Below are 27,045 nucleotides of genomic sequence, written 5' to 3' on the forward strand. Positions count from 1 at the left end.
TTTGCAGATGCAATCATTGTTTATCCAGCAAATCCTAAGGAATTACTGAAAGAAAGAGTGTGTAGAGGGGAATTATAACAAGAAAAGCTCATAAGCAAATTTAGTAAGGTCAATGGTATGTCTATATATGTAGCAATAAACAATGGGAAATAAAACTTTTCAAAAATCCATTAAATATAATGTAAAAAAAATCTAGAAGTAAATACAATGGATGAAGAAGACATAACTGAGAAAAAACAAAGACCTCAATAAAAAGAGAAATGTACAAGGCTCTTGGGATAGAAGACTCAATATTGTTACAACGTTAATTTTTGATTTATAGATTCACCTCAATCCTAATGATAATCTCAAAAGACTTTTTCTTTTTAAAAGTAGTAAATGATGGGGATGGAGTTGTGGCTCAGTGGTAGAGTATTCGCCTAGCATGCATGAGGCACTGGGTTTGATTCTCAGAACCACATAAATGTAAAATAAAGATATTGTGTCCACCTAAACTAAAAAATAAATTTTTTTTAAAAAGTAGTAAATGAGAAGAGATGTAGGTCTATTCTAAAACTTATATAGAAAAGACAAACAATCCATACAGAAAAGGGTAGTTTTCCCAACAAATATTACCAGAGTAAATAGACATTCATACAAAACAAAATAAACTTCAACTGCTACCTTACACTGTGAATGAAAACAATTTTGAGATGACTCACAGAAATAAAAATAAAATTATAAAACTTCTAGAAGAAAACACAGAAGAAGAGTTTCATTATATTGGGGATATATAAATATTTCTTAGACTGGATAAAGAAAGCAATGATTATAAAATTTACCCAAAGCAATAACAACAACAAAATCCCCCAAAGCAAGCTCTCCTCTCTACCCCAAAAAACCTCAAACAAAAACTACAATGGAGCAAAGTTACATACTTCTGGCCATACAAAGACCAATAAGAAAATATGTAGGCAGGACAGCAGGAAAAATATTCATAAAACTAGCATCTGTCAAATAACTTATATTTAGAATACCTGAAGAACTCTCATGAATTAATAACAAAAACAATACAATTTAGAAAACTGGACAGAAGATTTGAACTATATCCTACTAACAACCATATGAAACACTGTAACATTATTCCAGTATAACATTAAAACCACTATAAACTGAAAAGAATGACTAAAAAAAAAAAAAAAAAAAAGACTGACAACACTAAACATTGGCAAGGATGTACAACAAGTAGAAATTTCATGCACTGCTGGAAGAATGTAAAATGGCACAATGATTTTGGAAAACAGACAATTTCTTACAAAATTAAATATGTATCCAACCTTGGACCTATAAATTATATTCTTAGGTATTTAGCCAATAGAAATTAAAAATATATACTAACAAAAACTGAAGAGAACACTCTTAGAGGGTTAATTCACAATAGTTGTCTATCAGTCAGGGTTCAACCAGAGAATCAGAACTAGTAGGAGATATATACAAAGAAATTTATTAAAGGAGTTGGTTTAAATAACTGTGGGAGCTGACTAGGCAGGCTGGTACTCAGAAATGAACTACTGTCCACAATAAGAATTTCTTTTCGGGGGGGGGGGGGGGGGGCGGGGCGGGGAAGCCTTAGCTCTGCTCTTTAGGCCTTTGAACTGATTGAAATTGGTTTGCCCAGATTTTTGCAAATAATCTCCCTTTTAAAATATTAACTACTTGTGGACTTTAATCACATCTACAAAATATCTTAACAGCAATACCTACATTAGCATTTGAATATATGGGGACTGGAGTCTATCTAACCTGACATATAAAAAAGACTATCACAAAAATAAAAGTACAAATAATCTAAATGTTCATCAACAGAAAATTAGCAAAACATGATTTACAAAGGAATTATACTTTTAGTAATAAAAAGGATTAAAACCACTGAAGTACTCAAATCCATAGATGAATCTCACATAACATTTTATGCAGAGGGGGGAAAAAGCAAGGTAGAAGTGTGTGTACATACATATACATATATACAAATATATACATACATATATGAAGTTCTAAAAAAGACAAAACTAATTCATGAAAAAAATAAAAATTGTGTTTGTTTCTGGTCTTAGCATGGGGATTGATCAGAAAAGGGCTCAAGGAAATTGACAGGATGGATTTGTTATTTTGTCTTGATAGGGGTGTGGGATAAAAGGGAAATATTTATTTGCCAACTTACCAAAATATACACTTAACATTACATATTTCACTATATGTAAATTTTACTTAAAAAGAGAGAGAAAACCAGAAAATAATTATAAACCAATACCAAACTCCACTAAGGTTTGCTTTTTACAGCGGCATGGTTTAGTAGTTCTGAAATCACCTAAATGAATAAGCAAAATGTAATTAGGAAAAACACTGGGCAAATTCAAAATGAGGGACATTCTATAAAATAATTGGCTTATACGATTTAGAAATATCAAGGTGAACAAACACAAGGAAAGGTTGAGAAACTATACCAGAGACTATAAATTATTAATATTTGTGTCTACTTTAGCATTTTATAATGCAAGGGTATAAAAGCAGCTGAGTACTTGCCTAATAAACATAATTAATGAACAAAACAGAAAGAGCATTGTATTAACTGAGATTAAAATAATGAGGCCAGGTATACTTAATAGGAAGATATTATATAATTGAACCATATATAAAAATTCACATCTAAAAGGATAACATGGCAAAGAATGACAGATTGACATTAGGACACAGAAGAGCTCTAAGTTAATCTTTACTAGCCAGGAGACCTTGGATAACCAAACCTCACTGGACTTCATCATGTGAAATTCAGGGTTATTAATAATTCTTCTTATCTCACAGAGTTGCTTAGAAAAGTCAAATAAGACAAGCTAAAAATTCTTCTAAACCTTAAAGCAGTCAATGTTGATGTCATTAGATTTTAACTTTATAAGGGAACAGAGAAAACAGATATTTGACTCTATTCTCAAGGTGATTAAAAGTGACCTGGTTTACTGGAGTAAAAGGAACCAAAAGAGTCAGAAAGGCTCTGGTTCTATTATGTTTTCCACCTTGGTGTAGACAGTTCACATTTTTCTTTTTCATAAACACACACACACACACACACACACACACACACACACACCTGCCTAATCTGATCCCTTGACTATTAAAACAAACACCTGTCCTGTCTTTTGAAAAGGAAGCAGTTGAAAAATATAAAATAGCAATTATCATATTTCTACTTCAAAATAGGATAGCTTTCAGTCTTCTTTCTTGAGGGAAACCAGGCTAGATTTATCTTTTTTTTTTTTTGGTGTTGCTGGGGATTAAACCCAGGTCCTTGTACGTGTGAGGGAAGCACTCTACCAACTGAGCTATATCCTAGCCCTAGATTTATCTTCTCTGGGTATGGGAAATTAAAAAAAAAAAAAAAAAAGAAGATATATACAAATGCTTTTGCTTTAAACAAATTAAATCCTGGGTGTCTACACTGACAATTTTCACAATTGTATTGGCTGTTTGTTTTGAAAACTGGATCCCGTTAATGTGTTTTAAATTAAAATTTATTAATAAATTGATAAAAACATAAAGGTAAGCATTTAGTGATAATATAATAGCAAACAAGATATAATGAATGGCCTTTATGATAGCTCTCTCTAGGGATAGCCTGTAGAACTTCACAGTTAAGGAAGACCTTCACTTAAGGAAAAATCTAGAAGAAACCCATTAAAAACCTCATTAAGAGTTCACAACAGCTTTATGTGTTTTTAGATTTAGTAAGAAACATTGTTATTTTCTCTTCCTAGGAATAAAAGTTGGTAATGAATAGAAAAAAATATTTGAAGATTAAAAATTTCTACTATGGCAGGTGTGGTGGTGCATGCCTGTAATCCCAGCAGTTCAGGAGGCTGAGGCCAGATGATTGGGAGTTCAAACCCATAGTCAGCTCTGGCAAGTGACTTAGCAACTCAGTGAGACCCTGTCTTTAAATAAAATACAAAATAGGGCTGGGGTGTGGCTCAGTGGTTGAATGTCCCTGAGTTCAATCCCTGGTACCTGCCCCCCCCACCCCAAATCTACTTATCAATGAGTTTGTGCCTTAGAAAGATTCATATGAAAGCCATATGAATCACATCACATACTCACCTTTCATCAGCATCACTCACACAGTGGTAATCATATAGTAAATAGAACGGTCTTGCCTTTAGCATGATTAATAAAAATCAAAGAGGAACACCCAAGAAATGTTTGATTTCCAAACATTTCTGAAAAACTCCAACTGAATTTGGATCTTTTTCCAAAGAACTGGTGTCATTTAGCAAAGGGTTATTTCTATAGTGACAGGTGTCCCTAGCACTGCACCTCTATAAAGAGATGGCACTAATATTATAAGCAAGAGCGTCTACATATAGTCATTTTGGTCAGTTCTGCTGATACTCAGAAAAGACATAAGAAACTGCAATGTCTGGGATAATTTGATTAACTGAAGGGTAGATTTTATGTTAAATATACTATTCCTCTGCTCAGAAAGTTTCATGTATAGGCATGCATCTGCTTTGTGTGCTCACCAAACAGAAACACAACAACAAAAACCCCTTAGAGTCCTTTAGTATTGAGCTATTTGTTGCATATTGTAGAGAAACACATGACAGAGGGGAAGATAAGAAAAGGTAAGACTGGAGTTTTAATTCTTTCCCTTTATCTATACTTACCAAAAGGTTTTAACTTATGGCTGCCCCAGTGAGGATCACTGTGGGGGGGGGCTGGGAATAACACTGTATAAAAGTATAGAGGGATAACACCGTATAAAAGTATTTGCCTGTTTGCATGACCTGTTTCATATTCATTTAAAAGTCTGATGGTAACCAGATGTTCCACAATGATGATAAATTTAATTTATTTCCAAATTCTCAAACTCTTCTACAGATTCAGGCAGCATACTCATAGTCATTAGCTCACTGAGCCTGGATGCATGATTGAAGGAATGGAATTGATCTGGCAGATAGATGCAGTGCATGGTTAAGAGTCTCCTAAGAAGGGAGATGGCAGAAATCCAGACATCAAATAGATGATGAAATGGCCATTTCCATTAAGGGAACATCACATCACAGATATTAATTAGGAGGCACTATAATAAAGTTAAGTGGAAGTGGGAAAAAAACACTGAGTTAAAAGTCACCCCAAATGTCCTTAGCTTGACTTAATTACAGATCTGAAGGTGAACCATGGATCTGCAATTTTCTATCCATTTTACAAACATAATTTAAAGACTGGAGTTAACTTCCAAGTGATCTGGGGATAAATGATCTTTAAAAATAAACTTTCTTTTAAAAAAATTCCCAGGGAACTTTTCCATTTATTTATAGTTACATTAAAGGCAGATGTCAAGGGACTCCTACTACTGTAAATGAAATGAAGCAAATGAAACAAATTAGTTCTGAATATAATTCCCAAGATTTTATTTCTTTTTAATTTTTTTTTGTAGTTGTAAATGGACAGAATGCCTTTAATTGTTTATTTTTATGTGGTGCTGAGGATTGAACTCTATGTCTCACACATACTACTAGGCAAGTGCTCTGCCACCAAGCAAGATTTTATTTCAAGGATGTAAATTCATCTTAAAAACTGATGGGATATTTTGTTCTAGATCTTCAGTTCAAATCCAGTTTAACTGCTAAAAATTTAAAACCTTTAAAAAGTATTATTTGATATACCCAAATGATGACAGTCACATTCCTGACCTTCAGAGATCCCTGAGTACAGGGTAACAGGAAAGGCAGTGCAATGAATCTAACATAACGTTCCTATGTATATATGTGAATACATCTCAGTGAATTTCAACACTGTGTGTACCCACAAGATTGGGGTCCCAATTAGAAGAAAATACATTCCATGTTTGTGTAATATATAGAGTCTACTGCCATGTATAACTAAAACAAACAAAAAAAATATGGATAAGCCAAAATTTCTTAAAATTTAAAAAAACTGGGATAAATACCCTTTTAAAGAACACAACCCACTGGATTTTACAAAGCTATGCACCCATATCACTTTCCAATTACAAAATATTTTCATCTTCCCTCAAAGAAATTTCTTTAACAATTATTCCTTATTTCCATTTCTCTTTAACCACTGCAACCACTTATCCACTTTCTATCTCTATCAAGTTACCTATTCAGGACATTTAATATAACTGGAATCATACAATATGTGGCTTTTTGTGTCTGACTTCTTTTATTTAGCAAGTTTTCAAGATTCATCTATTATATAATAAACAATGTTTTATATCTATACAAAGGATATTACTCAGCCATAAGAAAGAATAAAATCAATTTGCATTTTTTAAAAAAGAATATAGGGCAAATACTCAAAGTACTTAGTTGCCCTATAATGGATTTATACCACTTTTTTTTTCATTTTTTTGTTTTGTAATCTTTTGCACTCTTACTTCCCACAGTATTTCCCACAACTGTACCCTTTCTAAGTGCTTATGTAAAAACTAACACAGCCAGCCAGATGACCAATATGTGAGTTGAGGCAATGCTGAGAACAAAAGTGGTCTGTGTCTATCTCTGTCTCTCCATTTCAGTACAATTTGGATCACTAATTCAAGAATTGTGAATGAAATACTTCAAGTTACAAGTCATTAGCTTCGTATGGCTAACTAGGGTTCCATCCAAGAAGAAATTCTTTGCCAACATTCCAATCCTAATTTCCTACATAAACTCAGGTAATTAACAACTTTTATTTTCTTAAAGTTACTTACCTCAGCAAAATGGCAGAATTACAAGGATAAGAATTAACACAGAATTTTAAATGAAGCAAAATAACTCATTTAAAGCCCCTTTACCAAAGAATGTCCACAAAAGGTATGGAGACATCAGCAAAAAGGATGAAGTAAAAACCTTGAAAATTCTCCCCTCCCTAAAATCAATGAGAACACTGAGAGAATCACAGCAAAAATCAAAAGTGGAAATAAACTAAAACCTTAAGTAATCCAGGCAGTGTTTATCCAAGGAAAATTGGTGGAATCTTGGTTAAAAACAGCAAGCTTAATGGTGTTTTAATTTGCCTTATTTTCCATTTCACTCTCCCAAGCTCTGTGGTAGCCTTAAAAACCTACTGTCCCTAAGCATAGTGAAAACTAGCAGCCTGGCAGCCACAAGAGGCAGAAGAGTGACAAACATCCTTCAATTCTCCTTTCTCAGAGAACCGTCATTATTACATTTGTCTGGTGTTTCTCTCAAAGACCTCACTTCGAAGGCTCTTTATTTACTGGACTTAGCGTTCCCAGTGTGAAAAGACTAATTCCCAAAGTTAAATGAAAATAAACACAGGCAACTATTTAAAATTGAGGCTGCCTGAGGTGGTGATTGTCAGTTAGGGCAAATAATAGGCTAACCAAAAAGCTTCAAAGAAAAGGCCTAGGAATAAGATGTCCACAAGGGGCTTAAGAAAAGTTCTAACATTCCTGGGAGTCTGGAAGACCACATGCAAGCCCACAACCATGTAAATGCTCAGGCCCTCAGCTCTCTCCTCTCTTGCCTAACCTTAAGGCTCTGTGTAAAAAGGAAGTGAAGAATAAGGCAGAGTCAATAACTGTAGATGGGAGTGTTAAAAGGTGAGTCCCCACATGTACAAAGATCATTTCAGCACAGACTGTGTGACTTACTGGCTCCAAGCATTTAAGGAAATCTGCATTAAAATTAGCTGACCAATAATCTAATTGAGTAGAGACAAGAAATAATACAGACTTTACAGCATTTGTTTAGGAAAGTTACTAAACAAACAACAAATAGCAACACTGAACTCTGATGAGGGAAAATCTCATTTGCGGGTTGCCACATTATATTATGTCCAGTTCTCAACAACAACAAAAAAGTAAGACATGGAAAGAAATGAGGTAATATAATGAATACCCAGGGGAAAAAGCAGTCAACAGTAACTGATGTTGGATTTACTAAACAAACACTTTAAATCAGTTATTTATGGAATGACATAATTAAAAAACTTCTGCACAGCAAAAACAATTAGGAATATGAACACAGAACCTACAGAATGGGAGAAAATCTTTGCTAGTTACTTTTCTGACAGAAGATTAATATCTAGGATATATAAGGAACTCAAAAAACTTAAAATCAGAAAAACCAAATAACCCAATTAATAAATAGACAAATGAATTGAACAGACACTTCTCAAAAAGAAATACAAATGGCCAACAAATATATGAAAAAATGTTCAACATTATTAGCAATTACGGAAATGCACACCAAAACTATACTGAGATTTCATCTCACACCAATCTGAATGACAGTTATCAAGAATACAAATAATAATAAATGCTGGAGAGGTTGTGGAGAAAAAGGAACACTTTTACACTGTTGGTAGGATTATAAATTAGCACAACCACTATGGAAGTCAGTATGGAGATTCCTCAAAAGACTAGGCATGGAACCACCATGACTCAGCTATACCACTCCCCAGTATTTATCCTAAAGAATTAAAAGCATCATAGTATAATGATATATGCATACCCATGGTTATAGCAGCAAAATTCACAATAACCAAACTATGGAACCAATCTAGATATCCATCAATAGATGAATGAATAAAGAAAATGTGTTGTATATACACAATGGAGTTTCATTCAGACAGAAAGAAAAATGAAATTATGTCATTTGTAGGAAAATGGTGGAACTAGACAGCATTAAGTGAAATAAGTCAAACTCAGAAGCTCCAGGGTCATATGTAGAAATTAGAGAAGAAAAGGAAAAAGAAAGGTGCTGGAGAGTATCCCATGGAAAACAAAGGGAGATTGGTAGAGGAAAGGGATCAGTGGGGTGGGAGAAGGGGAAAGTGCTGGGGAGTAATATTGGCCAGATTTATATTGTTATATTGTGTGCATATACACATATGTAACAGCAAATCTCATCATTATGTAACAATACAATGTACCAATGAAAAATGTGGAAAGAGAAAAAAATTAGTTATTTTAAATATGTTGGAAGAACTAAAGAAAACTGGCTAAGTAACAAAAGTGTAAAGATAACTCTCAAATAGAAATATTAATAAAAAGATATTATAAAAAAATCAAATAGAAATTCTGGAATTAAAAAATACAATAACTAAAAATTCATTAGAGAGATTCAAAAGTAGATTACAGCAGGTAAAAGAAAGAATCCATGAATTTGAAGATATGTCATTTGAGATTATCCATTCTAAGCACCAAAAAAAAAAAAAAAAGAAGAAAAATGAACATAGCTTTAGAAACTTATGGGACACCATCAATGTACTAACATAAATAAATAATGGCCAAAAATTTAATAAATCTGATGACAAACATTAAACTCGCAAGCTCAATGAACTCCAAGGAGGATAAAGTTTAAGTCCATACTTAGATAAATCATAATCAAACTGCTGGAAGGCAAAAAAGAAAAGGTGGAGAATAAAATGTATATTCAATATATTTTAGGAAAATGAGAGTATAACAATTTCAAAGAGGAAGTATAAGTAATGTATAAAAATACTATGACTAATACCCATCAGTAGCCTCAAATCTTCACAACAGATATTCACAGGTAGGGAGGACTTACCCCATTTCCAGAATTCCCCAAAACTAACCTGTGATAATAAGACATTCATTGTGATCCAGCACCTCAGTGAAGAGCCGTGAAACAATCAATTCAGGATTGATTAAAAAGCGGATTTCTTCTTGCACAAGTCCTGCACTGGTTACTCCACCTCCAACAAAACGATTTGCAAAATCCACCTGTTTAGGAAAATGTGGCATGTTAAATAATGATCTAAAATACCAGAATTATGATAAAGAAGCACATGCCAAAAAGTTCTAATCTTTTTATTTCCCATGAAAATCAGTCCTCAAACGACTAATGTTCCCAAGGAGTCTGAGTTATACTTGTGTACACTCGTAGTTATATTTGTGCCTTACTTTTCCCATTTCATTGAAGTTAATATGTCTGCATGTTTCTTTGGATTCCAAAAGTGCATAAAGGACCTCAGAAAAATTGTTTATGGGCGAAATATTATCTAGAAACTCTTATTTAATAAACCTTATTTGTGCTCCCCTGGTCATAAGTCAAGGGAGGTCTTCTGCTTGAAAGGTTTTAACATTAGTTTCCTACATCCATACTTAACCTCATTTTATATATTTCAGATGACTTTAATACAGCAATCAAACACTTGTCCTAAAGAACTGAAGAGTTTAGTAGTTGACTATTTGGGGATAATACCTTTCTTAATAATATTATATCTTTCTCTTCTGTGGAAGAATAAAAGGTATGGAATTTTTGTCCTAAATCACCAAATACATGAACATTACCAACTTATTTTTTGGATACCAGGAATTGAACTCAGGAGGACTAGACAACTAAGTCACATCCTCATCCCTATTTTGTATTTTGTTTAGGGACACAGGATCTCACTGAGTTGCTTAGTGCCTCACTTTTGCTGAGGCTGGCTTTGAACTCTTGATCCTCCTGCCTCACTCAGCCTCCCCAGTCGCTGGGATTACAGGTGTGTGTCACCACACCTAGCCACCAAATATTTTTAAAAAATATACCTAAGAAAGAAAGAAACCTGGTATAAGAACAAAAAATTCAACTAAATTAATATTTCCAATGGAGTCTGAAACCCATAGCTTTTTTTTTTTTTCTTCTTTTCTTCAGTGCTAACTATTGAACCCAGAGTCTTGCAAATGATAGGCAAGTGCCACCACTAATGTATTCCCTCAGTCCTACATAAGATTTAGGTAAAAGTATTATGAGATCTACTGATGAAGAAGAGCTATACAATCCTTGTGAGAATGCACTCAAGCTGCCAATGTTAATTCAGTTTATGTAAGAAATGGTGTCCATCTTAGCCTTAGGTTATTGTTAAGAGTTAGATTATACAGATACATATAATTTCTGTACATACATATTCACACACACAAGTAAAACAGAATTTACTAAATACTGTAAGAGAGGGTAATATGCTTTCCAACCACTGTAAATTATAAGATTTCTTCAAACTTGTTTGTATTCTCTGAGGTAACTGATACTAAATGATAACCTAAAGCTAATTTTATAATAGAGTAGAACAAGAATTATGAATCAGGTCAGGTGTACTGGTACAAGCCTCTAATCTCAGTTAATCAGGAGGTGAGACAGGAGAATCAAAAGTTCAAAGCCCCCCAGGTAATAGACCAAGACCCTGTCTTATTTAAAAACAAACAAACAAACAACAACAAAAAAAAAACCAATAACTCCTGCCAAAAGAATGTAAATCTTTTGCTATGTGAAAGTATATAGAAACTTACAGAAATCAAAATAGTCTTTACTCTTTTGTGTGTGTGTGTGGTCCTGGAGATTAAACTTGAGGGAAATATATCAACAAATTCTTAAAATGTGTTTGAAAATCATATATTTGGTTTTGTATTCTTTTTCTCTTTTTTTGTGGCATTTAGGATTAAACTCAAGGATGCTCTACCATTGAGCTATAACCCTAGTCTTTTTTTGTTTTGAGACAGAATTTCACTAAATTGCTTAGGCTGGCCTCGAGTTTATAATCCTCCTGCCTTAGCATCCTGCGTCACTGGGAATATACACATGCACCACTGCACCTAGCTGGGTTTGTATTTGTAATCAGCACTAAAAAAAGGGGAGGGGGGCTAGAGGGCAGGGGGTGCCCAGTAACTCTTTAGCTTATATAGAAAAACAAGTTTTGATGAAAATGTTAATTAGATTGGTTACTTAGTACTCAGCTCCTGGCCTCATAGGATTTGCAAGTTAGATGGATGGGAGTCAGGAACATAAGCAGAATGATAAGGTGATAATTAAAGAGCATGTTAGTATGTATTTGTTACTTTTCATATAACAGAATTAACTAAATCTGAGCATGGGAGGAAGATTAGGAAAGCTTTACAAGAGAACATGGCATTCGATCCAGAGTTAGCTAACATATAGCCTGAGGCAACAGCTATACAAGGGACACAGGAAGAAACCCAAATGTAAACAGCTACATGAGAAGAATTATGGTGGCTTCACTGTAAAATACATCATGTGGATAGTTATAGTTGGTGATAAAGTGGTTTGGGGTCTAGGGAATTTTTACTCAATTTTGAAGTTTCTGAGAAAGATTCATATGACAACTGGACCTGTGTCTTAGTATGATACTTCAGGCTACAGTTTAAAAAATAAACTGGAAAAGTGTAACATTAAAAAAAAAAAAGCAATTAATCAGATGACAAGCATTATGAGAGCAGGGGCAAAGTAAGGGGGGAAGACCCAGCAAAGAAATGAAATTAAATGAAGTGCATTTGAGAACTGAGACCATACTGAGTACCTGCAAGTGTAATTCTATTAGAAATACAAGAGAGAGACCAAGGAGAGTTGAGATCAGTATAACTTAATTTTTACTGGAATAAGTTACAGAACAAATAAAATACAAGCTCTATCCAACTTATGTACTATTTGATAATGATCATGAAATACATGCAATGTGAATGCTATTGTTTACTGAATAAAAGGTCAACAATTCATTATTTGCAAGGTGTACACAGAAATAAATGCACAAAACTCAATATGCCTCTAAAAACAGGGGTCTTTAAGAAAATTAAAGTTTCTGCTACTTAATAAAAGGCTCTCTATAACAGGTGATAGACCTGTTCTAGTACATGAAAACAAGCATATTAGTGTTTCTTTATTTTTAATCACTCATTTTATAAGTTTCTTTACTTTAACGCTACTTTATTCAGATTATTCAGCTTCTGAATTATAACTTGATGAAAAGAGAGAAATGATAACGCTCCTTAGAGAGGTTTTGTTGTTGTTGCCATTCAGCATAATGTAATTTATGTGCTACCCAAGGAGCTTTGAAGCATTGCAATACAATATTCCCTGATCTCCTGGGGAGATATAGCATGGGTTGGGAGAACAATTAATAGTGCTAGAAGCCTTTATGGTATTCTTTTAATCTACTGAGGTCTCATATTTCATTTATAATATATTCCACGAAGTGAGGAGAATCTCAGCTTCAACTGTTGTTAAGTAATTCCCTGTTGAATTATACTGTAATAAAAGGTCAGCATTCCTGTGGTGCTAACTAAGAATAACTCTGTTCAGTTCATATGTATTAAGAATACCCAGTTTACCCAAGACTTTAATGGAGAAAATAATCTCATAAAGAAGGGAATGTGGGGGAAGTAATATTCATTTCAAACAGTTTTTAAGTACATTTTGAAATTATGTTTTTGGGTAGAAGAAAAAATATATGATTGTACATATATTAAAATATTTTTTGGTGGTTTTTGTTTTTGTTTCTACAAATGTTAAATCCAGGACAAACTGTCAATTCAATTTTCCTAAATACTTTTGTTTACAAGTTCAAGTAATTACTAGGAGAAGGTGATCTGAAATAAAACACAATTCACTTCCTTTAAAATTTTAATTATAGATATGTCTAAATAAAAGGCCATTCTAAAAAGAATCTGATTCATCAGTCATTTGGAACATATGTATATCATAACTATGCACAAATCAGTCTAGTTAAATTCAACTATTTTCTCAACATTGCTTTCTTTATAGCTTCTAACCCAATATAAGCACCAAATAAGGATCTAAGAAGAAAAATCCCCAGTATAAATGATATAATACACAAGCTTCTTTCAGAGAAAACTAAGTTTACAATGCTCTTACAAATGGGATAAAAACACAAATCACTAATATATTGTCTGTTTAGTGAATTTTTTGAAAAAAATGCTATAAATCAAAAGCAAAATATATGCTCAGGTTAGGTATTATGAGGTTTTAAAGCTAAATATATGAAGTGTTTTGTTAAGCTCTTTTTGCTAAAAATATTTTTTTAACTAATGACAATTATAAAATAATTACAAAGATTGAAGAATGGACAGAATTACGTGCTCTCTAACAGGAAAAAAGACATTAGCAAGCATAGCTAGCTCATGTGCTTAAAATTGTTATATATGAGAGAAGCTTTTCTTATCAATCAGTTTTAGATGTCTGCCTCCTAGACCTAAGGCTGTTGGTGGCAGAAAAACATCTCAAGCTGGTCATCATTTGGGGCAGGGCAAGAGCCTTCAAAACAAAGAACAAAACTGCCTGTGACAGCTTGTCAAGAACATACCCTGGGAACTTCTCCACTGTCAATCTACAATCAGTGTCTGAACCAAGAGGAACTGATGTTGTCCAGATCTTGGGACTTTCTGTCAAAGGCTTTTTAAAGAGGCACATGTAAGAAACAGAGAGCATACACTGGCAAATAACAACATTACCAAGGCTGTCAAAATGATCTGTTTGGTGTTTCTTTCCATTCTGCCATGATGCTTCTCTGCATTAAATCAGTTTAGGAGACAAATAAACAGCCTTCAAATTTCCTTTTGTCAGAAGCTTGACAAGAAAAAAAGTCTTCAACATGCGCACAAACAACAGAGATTTACCTACCTGTAGCATGCCTTGTCCATTTCCTTCTATGGTACCTTCATAAGTAATATGCAACCGTGTCAGGGGTTTGTCACATCTATAATATAAAAACATATTCCCTTAATTTTTTGTTATTGATAAATAATTCATTACAGACAAATCTGAAAATATAGGTATCTAAAATATTGAAACAATTCCAAATCTCAAAAGCCAGAAATAGATGACTGCTGTCAATATTCCTGGTACTGAATCTCCCAGACTTTTCCTTCTAAAAATCTATAAAGAGGGGTTGGGGGTGTGGCTCAGAGGTACAGTGCTCGCCTAGCACATGCAAGGTCCTGGGTTCAATTCTTAGCATCACATAAAAGTATATAAATAAAATAAAGGTATTGTATCCAACTACAACTAAAAAATAAATATTAAAAAAATCTACAAAGATACATATTTAAATTAAAATTAGACAAGACATTGTTTTGAAACCTGCTTTTCCTCCTTTTAATATCAAAGTTTCTCTTCTGTTAGGTAGCCGAGAAACTTGTTAAGACATAAAAAAAATGAAGATCTATGATATTTAACTATTATGCTCAAGTTCACAGTCTAAGAAAAAAATGTAGAAAATTTGGCAATAAATCATATACAATTCTCAATGGGCTCTATTTACATGTGTTCGTGAAGGGGTGTCTTGATGAAAATACATGCTATACAAATCCTGATCTGTGACATTTTCATATTAATAGATGAAAGATGAACCTAGGACCTATAAGTCACTCAGAAGACACAATTGTTTTCCTTTCAAAAATGCTACAGTCACTGAGGTGTTGACCTGCCTTATAGTATATTAAAAATCAATTTAAATAAATTAATAGCATTTGGTAATAATATTTTTTCTTTACAAGATTTTTCCCTTTGATTTCTTACTGCATAAAATATATAAATTAGCTGGGCACAGTAGCACATGCCTATAATTTCAGTGATTCAGGAGGCTGAGGAAGAAAGACACCAAGTTTGAGGCCAGATTCAGCAACTTAGTGAGATCTTCAGCAACTAAATGAGACCCTGTCTCAAAAATAAAAAAGAGGGGCTGGGAATGTGGCTCAGGCGGTAGCGCGCTCGTCTGGCATGTGTGCGGCCCGGGTTCGATCCTCAGCACCACATACCAACAAAGATGTTGTGTCCGCCGAGAACTAAAAAATAAATATTAAAAATTCTCTTTCTCTCTCTCTCTCTCTCTCTCTTTAAAAAAATAATAAAAAAATAAAAATAAAAAAGAGTAAGGATGTACTCAGTGATAAAATACACCTGGGTTCAATCCACAGTTCCCAAAATACATACACACATACATAAAATTATAATAGAATGTAGTAGAGATTAGACCCAAACTCCTTATGTAAGGGTAGCAATAACTTTTTTTGAAGGGGAGAATGATTACATTTTAAAAAATAATAATTTAAAAGGTTAACTGGGAAGCACTACTTATTTACTAAGATCGGCTTCCTAATTTTAATGAGTCCAAATATATTTCTAGCAAAACTTCAGTCTAATAGACTGTTAACTTTAACCCAAGAAGGTAATTCAGTAGAAGTTTTACTCTAAGGGCTTCATTTGTATTAACTCATTTAACTCTCAAAATAACCCCATATGATCTCCTTTGGAAATAGAAAACCAAAGCACAGAAAGTTTTTAAGTAACCTGCTCAGGCAAATAAACAATGTAGCAAAGATCTGAACCCAAGTAATACATCTCATTGGTCCAATTAGACCATAATTTTAGAAAAAAGTATACAATCCCTTGTAGACAGTCCATAGGTTTGATTTTTTTTTTTTAACTTCCTTTTCTTGTTCCTACTTTCCTAGCCATTTTATTCAGAGACCACCTGTGAGGATACTACTGAAAACATAAAGAAGCATGGTCCAGAAATCTCTGGAATGTCAGTCAGGACTTCAAAATAGAACTCCCATCAATTGGCAACTATTCTCCATGGCTGAAGTTGTTAACTTTATATTATAGTTCTCATTGTAATTATGAAATTGCTAGAAACTATTTTTATTTGTTTCAAGTATTCTTCAACTTCCCAACAGGTCTCCTATTTTAGTCCCAGCAAAGCTTCTACACTCCTGTCTCAAGAATCAAAGACAAATGATTCTGGCTCTTTGCAATTAATGAAGCCTGGTTAAGTTATTTGCTGATGGGATCAAAGAGCTAACTAATGTTACAGAAACTGGGATTCAGAAAAGCTTTGGACTTTCTGGCACCCATGTAGCTCCTTATTCTTGACAATCAACAATCCTCATCTCTTCTTCATCCTCCCTTCTTAAATGCATATGCATTTCTGGTTCTGTGCAGTCTGGAAAACTAATTTTAATTACATTCTCCAACTCACTTATGAAGCAGCTAAAACAAAGAAAAACAACAAAAAAGAGAGATCAATGAAATATAAATAAGTTAGAAAAAGTATCAAATTAAATTCTGCCTATGAAAGTTAAGGGGATAATCTTTGTTTGAGGGGGCGAAGTTAATATATCTCATTCACATGGCAGCCTGCAAGTCTCTGCATTTTGACCTCTCCCTATTTCCAACAATGATGTACAAATGTGTGTCCTTTCACACTGATGTCAAATAGGCTCTGTGAATGATCTATAAAATCAACAACAAAGTGGTATGAACGCAATATTTGTATTCCTTCTAGAGATTAATAGAAAAGTGAAGAAAAGCAACCTTCTGTACTTTGGTCTGGCCAGATGACATAGCAGAATGTTACTTTTAGTTCTATGCACCATATTGAAAGAAACCAATGATTAGGAGGAGTATGTCAAAGCAGGTTTAGAATTCCCAAAAGAGTATACTATGGACTTGTGTTCACTGTTAGAACTGTCAAGAAAATGTTTTCAAGATACTGAAGGAGGGGTGAATGTTGAATAATATTATATATTAGATTTATTCTAATTCCAGAAGGAAGAACCAGGAATGGAAGGCGGGCTTATTTTGAGAAGACAGACATTTTTAGGGAATAAAATGTTAAGTTATAACACAAGCATCCACTAATGGAACAGACTGAGGTAAACAGTGAATTTCCCATCAGTGAAGTTGATCAGTCTCTATCTGTTGAAGGTATTATAGAGGTGATAGTATTTTTGGTAGGCAGATGGACTACATGACTTTCAGGGGACTCTCTCATTTTTGATATGCCATGCTTTCAAACACTGTATATGTTGTGCTCCTTTTCTGGCTCTATTACTCCCCACCCTGCTTTTCAGGTTGTTTAATCTTTTTATCCACTTTTTAATCATCTCAATTATGCACTGAAGTAAGTTTTTCTTCACAAACACCTCTGATGGATATGAAAACATCACAGGAAAGCCACCTAAGCAGATATCTTCTCAAGTTAACTTCCTTTAAGAGTGATTCCCCTCATCACTAATTTCAAATAAAACAACTACAAACTAAGATAAAAATTACTAGTGAAAACACCGAGGCAGTGGTTAATATAAAATGCACATCTAAAAACATACATACGTGTAGTATGCTTGATCATGTCCTCGCCTATTTAAAAAGTCAATCCACATTTTTAAATGCACTGGAAATTTCCTCTGGAAATGTATTAGCTATTTCAGAGTATTGAAGATCTTACCATCTGAGTTAACTCAGACCTCCTCAGTGTTTTCAGGTAAAGAATAATAATAATCTTATAACCCTAATGAATTAGCAACAACATAAAATCTGCCAAGAATACACAGAGCCAAACTTAAAATTCACCACTTAAGATAAGTTCTAAATAATTACTGTTTATATTTCAACTAAATTTAAAACTTTCCCCAATCTTGTGCTCCAGAAAGAAGAGTCATAAAATACAAGCACTAACCAAAAAAAGGGTAAGGAAGAACATTTAAATATTGGTGTTCTTACTTAATATAGTGTCTTCACACACAAAACTCCTTAATTCTAAACAAAACTTTGCTTCAGAAGACAAAACTAAGGCAGAATGGTAGAAGCCAAAGAGTTGCAGATTTTGACTGAAGTTGCAACTTTCCTAACAATGAGAGCTACTGATAGAGCATTTATGAGAAAATATTCCCAGCATGAGGGCAGTTATGAGGTTGAGTGCCTATCTTTCTAAAGGCTATAAATCAAGTCCTCTCATGGTTAAAAAAAAGAAAAAAGTCTAAAGGTATAACACTATTTTTATTATTATTACCTTTCCCATTCTGGAAAATCTTCAAGACTCTGTCTTGTAAATGTCACCAACCCAGTAGGTTCTACAAAAGCAATAAACCAAAAACACACACAAAGTTAAGTTTCAATTGTGAATTATCTGTAACAAATGAGGAAATACTGATTCTAGTACACAGACTTGGTATACAGTCCTTCAGTATCTGTGCGGGATTTGTTCTAGAACCCTCCTTGTGCATACTATAATTTGTGAATGTTCATGTCCCTTATATTTGCAAATAAACCTACACACGTCCTTCGATATACTTTAAATAATTTCTAGGTTACTTAAAATACCTAATAAAATATAAACGCTAGCTAGGTTGTTATACTACATTGCTTAGGAAATAATGATAAGGAAAAAAAGTCTGCACATGTTCAGTACAGATGTAATTTTTTTTTAAGATTATTTCCAATCCATGGTAGATTGAATCCGCAGATGGATCAGATACAGAGGGCCAACTATACAGCAGAACATTGATATAAAAGAGTTATCCTTACATTAGGAGCATCATCTATATAATAGTAAGCCCTTAGTAAACAAAACTATACGAGTAGCAGCACAACAGAAGGATCTAAAGCTGGCACTTTTTGGTGGCATTTTAAAAACTGAATATACTTTTAAAAAGAGCACTAAAAATGCACAGTTGCTATAGCCTAAACAATAAAGACAATTAAATTCCAATTTTTACATTCCTTTTGAAAGAAAAGCTTTAACCCTACACTCAAAGACTGGTGCTTTATGGTAAAGTAAAATTTTTCAAAAGGAAATCTTTGGCATGTCTTTTGGACTTAGCACAACTAAGACCGGAGCTTAGATGACTGGCAATTACTATACTTTTAAGTATGCATATTAACTGGAAGAGGAATTACTGAGTCCTAAGAGTTTGGAGAAGAAAGATGAAATTTTAAAGGAGCAATACATTTGAAAAGCTCAAAATTAGCGCAGTCGATAATTTTAGAGGATAGGATCCTTTCTTGGTTAGGATTACTTTTTTGTTTTTTAAGCCAGTGGCAAAAGCAAAAAATAAATCTGCTGGCCAGAAGTAATTTGTCTGCTTCAAATAAAAGAACAAAGTAAAAAGGCCATGCCATTTCTGTTTTCTTTTGTTAAAAGAAAGAAAGAAAAAGCTCTTAAGCACAAAGAGTGATGTCAGGAACTATTAGTGATGATGGTGTCAAGCCCAACAGAAGCTTGGCCATAATTTCATTCTTGTAGATAATTCCACATTTCTTTACTCCCAAGGACAAACAGTAACGACTCAAAAATTACATGGAGCATCTACATTAGTAAACAATTTTTGTTAACACAAGTCTTAAAATATTCTTCAGATACTAACTTTAAGACAAAAGGGTAGCATATTTAAAACTCCCAGGAGGCCAAACAATCCAAACATTAGAGAAGCAATTCTATTAATAGGAAATTAATGTCTATTTTATCATTCAGTCACTTGGCAAAGAACATTATTAAAAGTCCTTCATACATACTGAGAGAGACCACAAGAAATTCATAAATAAATACTGCTGGCAAAGCAAGAGAAAAGGCAGTATAAGGTTCTCTAGAGAAAATTACTGACAAAAATGCCTTGAGAACATGTCCGTTGCATAAAGGGGCAGAATTTACCTCAGACGAGGGTATTTTGGTTAATCAAATACTTCTTTTAATAAAAATCACAATATGTACTATATATGAATCATCAATTTTAAACATGTGACTATAAGATACTTTATCTAAAACTATATTGAAAATAATAACTCAGAAAGCTCTAAAAACTTTGACTCAAGATTTTCATTGTGAATATAAAAGTATAGATGTTTAACCATAATGAAAAGTTGGTCCTGTTGAAATTATGTTTAATCAGTTCTAAAATGCATGTTGTTTCACCTATTAAGTTTCTGAAAATGTTTTTTATAACGTAGATATCTTGCCATGGGTCTGGATTAAAACAGAATTTTCCCAGAGAAGATGGGCATCTGCTCCTTCCATCATCGGGAGGTGTCACCAAACTGAAACTACATTAAAACCTCTGTTGTAGGCCTTTACATACCACACTGGTGATAGGACTCCAGACATGATACTTGCGGTCTGTGGTTCAAATTCTCAGATATAAAATTCTCACCATGAGCCCCCCAATGCAGTGATAAAGTTGGGACTTACAAGTTTCTTTATTATCCCTTTTCTTCACAGCCATGTTAATTTTTCATTTATCCTTGATCAAGGGCCAGAACTTTGATGCTTTGTGCAACAGGTTTCCTAACAGATTCCCCAAGCCTGAGTGCTTTCTCATTCTTAGACGTATATAATGTGATGGCACTTCCCACCATCTATGATGATTAAAGCCTCTATTCAGTAGGCTCTGGACCTCAATACAACTAATCATGCTGTAGCAAATTTCTTTAAATCCCTTTATCATATCTTCCTTAGATTACTAGTGCTACATGTTGAAAACCTAGAGCAACATCTCATTTTATTTCTACAGAGACCTAAATTATCATGTACAGTGAAAAAGCCAGAAATAAAATGTCTAATTATAGTTTATTTCTTCAACCTAATTCCCAAGATTTAAGATGGCACATACATTTCTAATGAAAATTAAAAACAACAATAACAAATAATTTGCTTTTCCTCAGAGTATTTGAAATCCTAAAGCTCACAAAGAAAATTGGCTTTCAGAGAAGGTATATATGACTTGATACCCAAGACAGAAAAGTAAACTTTGAATTACTTACTTAGATTTAGAAAAAGGAAAATTTAGCAAAAGGAAACTTATGAGGTGTTCTGGTTTCCTTTATTATCAACTTGCATTAAAGGTAGCACTTTAAGCATATATATGCTTGTTTAATATCCCCAACTATTCTGTGAGGTAATTATCATTATTATTTTATTTCATAGACGAGAAACTGAACCACAGACGTATTAAACTTGGTCATGTCATTTAGTTCCTGAGGTAAGAGTAGCAATATTGTCCACTATCAGATAGTCATTGCCAGCATTTGTTGGACATTTACTGTTGTTGCCTCAGGTCAGTCTGGGCATCCAGTTCTAGTAAATATGGTCCAATAGAAGCAGAAAGACATGTAAACACTTACAATCCAGTTTTACAGGAATTCTACAAAGGGATTGGGGGAAGCGAAAGAGATGAATGAATAGGAATCAATGAACTAATTGGCCTTTACAAATGAAGTTCAACTAGTTAATGCTTCTTTAAATAAACAGCATCCAATATATATTTCCTGTTCAATATACTTTCTTTTAAAAGTATTAATTTATTATTTTTACTCATAAAAATTCCTTCATGTATATTGCAGGTTTTATAGTATATGGGTGAGTTCAGAGTACATAGAACCCATGCACACTCATAGTACACATTTACATGTATCCATAACATGCATACAATCAAGGTTATAACATTGAATCACTACTGTTCAAATGTATTTGGGGCAGTAAGGAATACTTTAAACACAAATGTTCTTCACATGTCACTTGATTTTGAACTGTACTCATCAGTAAGAAAAATTATAAGAAGAATGAAAGGAATTTACTTTTCTCTGTGACTTTTCGAAAGTAACAGAAAAGTGTTTTAAGCTTCTCTGGTTTCCTTGATGAACGTCCCTCAAACAACCTGGAAGAGACCAAAAATAAAAGAGGACTGGTTTAAAATGCCTTAATAATTCACAAAGTACTTAAACTTATATTTCTACTAAGTAATCACCTTCCAGAAGGTAATGGCAAAGAACTAGAAAACAGATTTGATAAAAGGGCATCTGGAGAGGACTAAAATCCACTATACCCAGGCTCCCTGAAAACTGTTGGAATCAGCCAGTACTCTCTACCCACCCACTTGTCCAATCCACTTTCCTCCTGGGAAAAGGTACCATTAGTCTCCCAAGGTCAAGTGTAGCCAGTCAGTTATTGCACAGCATGTTCCCTGTGGCACATACTTATTTATAATGAATAATATTATTAAGCAGTCATATAACTGAACAAAAATATCTAAAAAAAATATCCACATTTGAGTAGTGAAGTGAAGGGAGTATGATGGAGGGGAGAGACATAGGTATGACAAGAGACTGGGGACTGAATGTACAATTTTTGGTAATTAAGCAGATCTTGCTATAGATAAATGCGCCCTCCCAATGCTCATATGTTGAAGCTGGAATTCCCAATGTGGTTTTATTTGCAGATAGGGCCTCTGAAGAGGTGGTAAAGGTTTAAATAAGGTCATAGAGTACAGCCCTAATCTTACAGAACTGGGGTCCTCATAAGAAGAGGGGGAGACACCTGGACTCTCTGCCATGTGAGAATAAGGTGAGAAGGCAATAGTCTATAAGACAAGAAGAGAGGCCTCATCTGGAACAAAATTCATTAGCACCTTGGTCTGGGATGTCTAGCCTTCAGAATTTAAAGAAAATCAATTTTTGTTTTTAAGCCACACAAGCTATAGTATTTGTTATGGCAATTAGAGCTGACTAATATAGATCCTTTGCTTGGTTACCAAAACAGTGCCTATGTTATCCAGTTTACAGCAACCTAGATTTGCACTACTTAATTTGGTTTTCTTTGAAATGATGTGGCATTGTTATTGGTAACATAATTCAATTTGTCCTGAGGAAAGAAAAGCAGGACTTTAGAAGCATATGACCTGAATAAGTAGTTCTCTAAAAGATTTCTCACACAAAAGGAGGCTTTTGGGAATAAAATCTAGCTTTCCAAAGGCATTTAAAAATTACAGGAAAATTCATTGGCTATAAATGATGAGGATTCTCTGCCTCTAGTCATATACTCTGACTTTAAAACCAGAAACCCTTCAAGTAAAAGTTCACTTTAATAAGTGCTGAAATAGGTAACATTTTTCATGATTAGAAGAGCAATCTTATGTAACTATGCAGAGAAGGAAAAATAATTTCATGAAAAAATCCTACTGAGCAATTGAAATGAATTAAGAAAAGGGAAGGAAATGCGGATTTCAAATGATCCTGTTTACAAGGATCTGAAATCTGTATTCAGGGTCAACTTCTGGCAAAAGAATTTATATGAGTATTTCCTAAAAAGAATACTCATGTTGGGTAGCATTTTAACCTAATCTAAAATGTAATCTATTTTTAAAAATAGTTCAAAGATGCTTATGTGATAATTTTTACTCATTTAAAGAATTTAAAATATTAAAGACTCATACTTAAAATGCAGTTGGCAGCTGAAAATAGGCTCTTTGAGAGTACAGGTTTCAGCTTGATTTCTTCTGCAATATGTCAACCAGTGTAGAGTTTGTTTAAATCAAAATGATAGTCAAAATGAAGAAGGCACTTGGCAGTTTAATTAAACATCCTATACCAATAAATATGATTTACTAAATGAATACTTTAGGCTTCACTGCAAAATCCTTTTCTAGGCTTATTACTTATAGATGATAGCAGTATGAATACAAAAAGCAGTCACTACCTTTTTCTACAGATGAATTGATATATTGCATAATTCAATTAAGAGGGAAAAGTTCTTCTCCAAAAGAACTACTGCAGAGAGAAGACAAAATGGCTGCTGCCCTTAAGGAATAATTCCCCAAACCACAAAAAGAAAGTGTCCCTAGCTTCTGTGTATGAATCAGCTGTTTGTAAAATTTCATAAAAGTCCACATATTTCACAACCATGATGACAAATTGTTAACCTCAGGATTCTCTTGGGACTGCAGATTTATTACCCTGGTGATATGGACTTTTCTAGAATATCATATTGATGTTGTATCACTACAAATGAGTGTCACTTTACTAGTCCAAATCTTAAAGGAACAAATCAAGGAGAATATCAATGTATTACAATTATTTACTGCTCTATGTCTAATTTCAAATCATAATGTAACCAAAATATGCTTTCCCATCTGAGCCAAGAACTGTGTTTGGGGGGCTGGGTGGAGGGGGTGAAGATAAATTCAGAGAAGATAAAGCAGGTTTAAATCCTTATGATAATTCTCAGACTTGGCTTATTATGACATTTCAAAGAACTATGTATAGCCATCTAAATAAAACATTATCTTATTATGCAACAAGTGAAAACAGAAATACATAGGCAACAAGCATTAATGAAAGTCATCACAAGAGTGATGTTCTCATACATAATATGAGAAACTGTTGGAGCAGGAGGGAGAAAACAAAGGGTCTAAGCTTGGAAGACAAGATGATGGGGGAAGGCAAATCAAGTCTGATGTAAATGGGGATGGAGAAAGAGGGAGCCTATGAGATACAGATACTCACAGAGAGGTTGGGGGGAAACTTAGAAAAACGAAGCATCATCTGAGTTTTTAACTTCCCAACACCTTTCTCTTAGTTTAGATTTTTAGTTTTGGGAATATATATTTGGAGGTGATTTTGACTTGGCAGCATGTATATAAAAATGCCCACAAACCAGGCCACTAACAACCCCTGTGCATGTAGGGAAGATTCTCTAGCATTTCACTAACTCAGAATTACAAATTATTTTTAAAAGAAACAGAAAAGGCCAGTTAGGCACCCAGACTCTTTTTCTAAACAAAACATTTTGCATTTTCAAGGGAAGAAGTCAATCAAAGGTCAGAAACTTATTAATTGGTACCTTCTTTTCATACTTATAAAGCGAAACACAGTTTAATAAAATCTTTCCCTGGATGGAATATTGATAACATTACTGGAATTGAATTCTAGACACACATACCCACGCCATTTTAAGTAAAGGATTAATTCCATTAGTATACAGTAAATCAAAACTAAAGTACTATAACCTTCACTTTAAAATAGAAGCAAGTGATAATGTAGGACCCAGCCAGAAAGTCATTTCTGGCTCTTCTGTGAGGCACTCTGCCATATGGCTCCAGCAGCATTTTCAATCCAGGGAAGGCAGATGTAAAAGCCTCCTGGGCTGACCACTGCAGAGACCCACAATTTATCTCTGACCGTCTAGTTTCCATGCAATCTCAGAAGCATCAATGCTAATCACATTGGAAGCCTTTATATGAGTGTTTAGGCCCTGAAAGGCAAGCAGGGGAAAAGGTCAGGGGTATTTAACATAACTAAGCAGGTCTGGAAGAACACAACAATAAATAAAAAGGGAAGACTTATTCAATTTATTGACGTCAGCCTTCCACCACTCTTGCCATTTTTCTTATTCAATCAACTAGCTACTATAACTCATTTGAGATTAAATATACTCATACACACACATACCACACACACACACACACACACACACACACACACACACCTCTGAACTGCCAAAAATGACTCATTTTAATAGAAATTATACAAAAAAGAACCCACAATAACAACAAAATGCTATATAATTAGATTACCAAATAGCTCATTAGATTAGGTACTTGATCTTTTAAGCCACATGAAAAGGGAATTTGGGGTTGTCTTCTATTTCTGAAGTGCTCTCAGAGCATTCTGCTCTTAAAAGGCAATGAGATATAATGAAAAGCACTGAGTTTGAGCAGAAGGCAGTGTTCGAGTCCTAGTTCTCTTGACAAGTCCCTTACTTACCATGAACCTTAATAGTAAGAAGCTTCCCTACCTAAAAACTTCCATAGATAGAATCAAAGTGAGCCATCAATATCATTCCTATTGTTTAGTTTAGATCCATTAAAACACATTCCATCTTATAAAAGCCCGGCTGCTAAGGAGTTCCTACAACAATTATAAGATTATCACAGGCCTATCTGCTTTAATTCATTTTCAGTATTCTGCTATCCAAAAAACATCCATTAGGCTTTTCACTAAGGTTCAAGAAGTAGTAATTCTGTTCATTCAAAGGGAGCTGTATAAGAGGGTGGTTAAGGGACACTGCTTTTAGAAGCAGACTGCTTCTTGAGTTGAATCTAAATTTTACCAGTTACTGTGTTAACTTGGTGCAAGTAACCTACCTTCTCTAATCCTCCATCTCCTCTAATCTGAAAAATGGAAATAACAACAACTAATCAATACCTAATTTAAAGTTGATGTGGGGATTAAGTATGAAATAATTTAACAGTGATTAGCACATGGTAAATGCTTAACAAATATTATCTATTATTATTGGGAAACATTCTCAAGCTAGAAGATTTCAGATAATGTCAAGTAAACTGAGGTACTTGGGGTAAAATAAGATATTATATAATACCCAGCAAAAAGTCAATATACATTTGCATAAACTGCTTACACTGTTCTAATCTATATTCCTTTCCTTAAGAAAAATGGCTGAGCCTTGTTTTTCATCAAGCCTAATAGGTAAACACTTGGCCGATCTGCTTAGTCTTCAGGATAAATCACCATGAACAATGAAAAAGATAAAATCACCATTGCCAAGAAGCCCTAGAGTTTCCCTGTCGGAGTTTAGTTGGTTATGAAAATTTAACAGTGGTCCATCTTATGCTCTGCTTGTAGCCCTTGCTGCTCTGCCACTGTGACTTATTTTTTT

At 33.9% G+C, this 27,045-nt stretch overlaps 1 protein-coding gene across 2 annotated transcripts in view; it reads right to left on the reverse strand.

The window, feature by feature from the left end:
* Window positions 1–27,045, reverse strand: part of Parg (poly(ADP-ribose) glycohydrolase) — a 115,346-nt gene that overhangs the window by 31,725 nt on the left and 56,576 nt on the right. For both annotated transcript variants that reach the window (XM_026410849.2, XM_026410848.2), the window contains exons 10-13: window positions 22,170–22,249; window positions 18,613–18,673; window positions 14,442–14,517; window positions 9,604–9,751 (exon numbers count right to left, since the gene is read on the reverse strand). In XM_026410849.2, the coding sequence (XP_026266634.1) occupies window positions 9,604–9,751; window positions 14,442–14,517; window positions 18,613–18,673; window positions 22,170–22,249 (365 nt within the window). The remainder of the gene's footprint in view (window positions 1–9,603; window positions 9,752–14,441; window positions 14,518–18,612; window positions 18,674–22,169; window positions 22,250–27,045) is intronic.

The sequence above is a fragment of the Urocitellus parryii genome, chromosome 5 (assembly GCF_045843805.1).
Source record: "Urocitellus parryii isolate mUroPar1 chromosome 5, mUroPar1.hap1, whole genome shotgun sequence".
In the NCBI taxonomy this organism is placed as follows: Eukaryota; Metazoa; Chordata; class Mammalia; order Rodentia; family Sciuridae; genus Urocitellus; species Urocitellus parryii.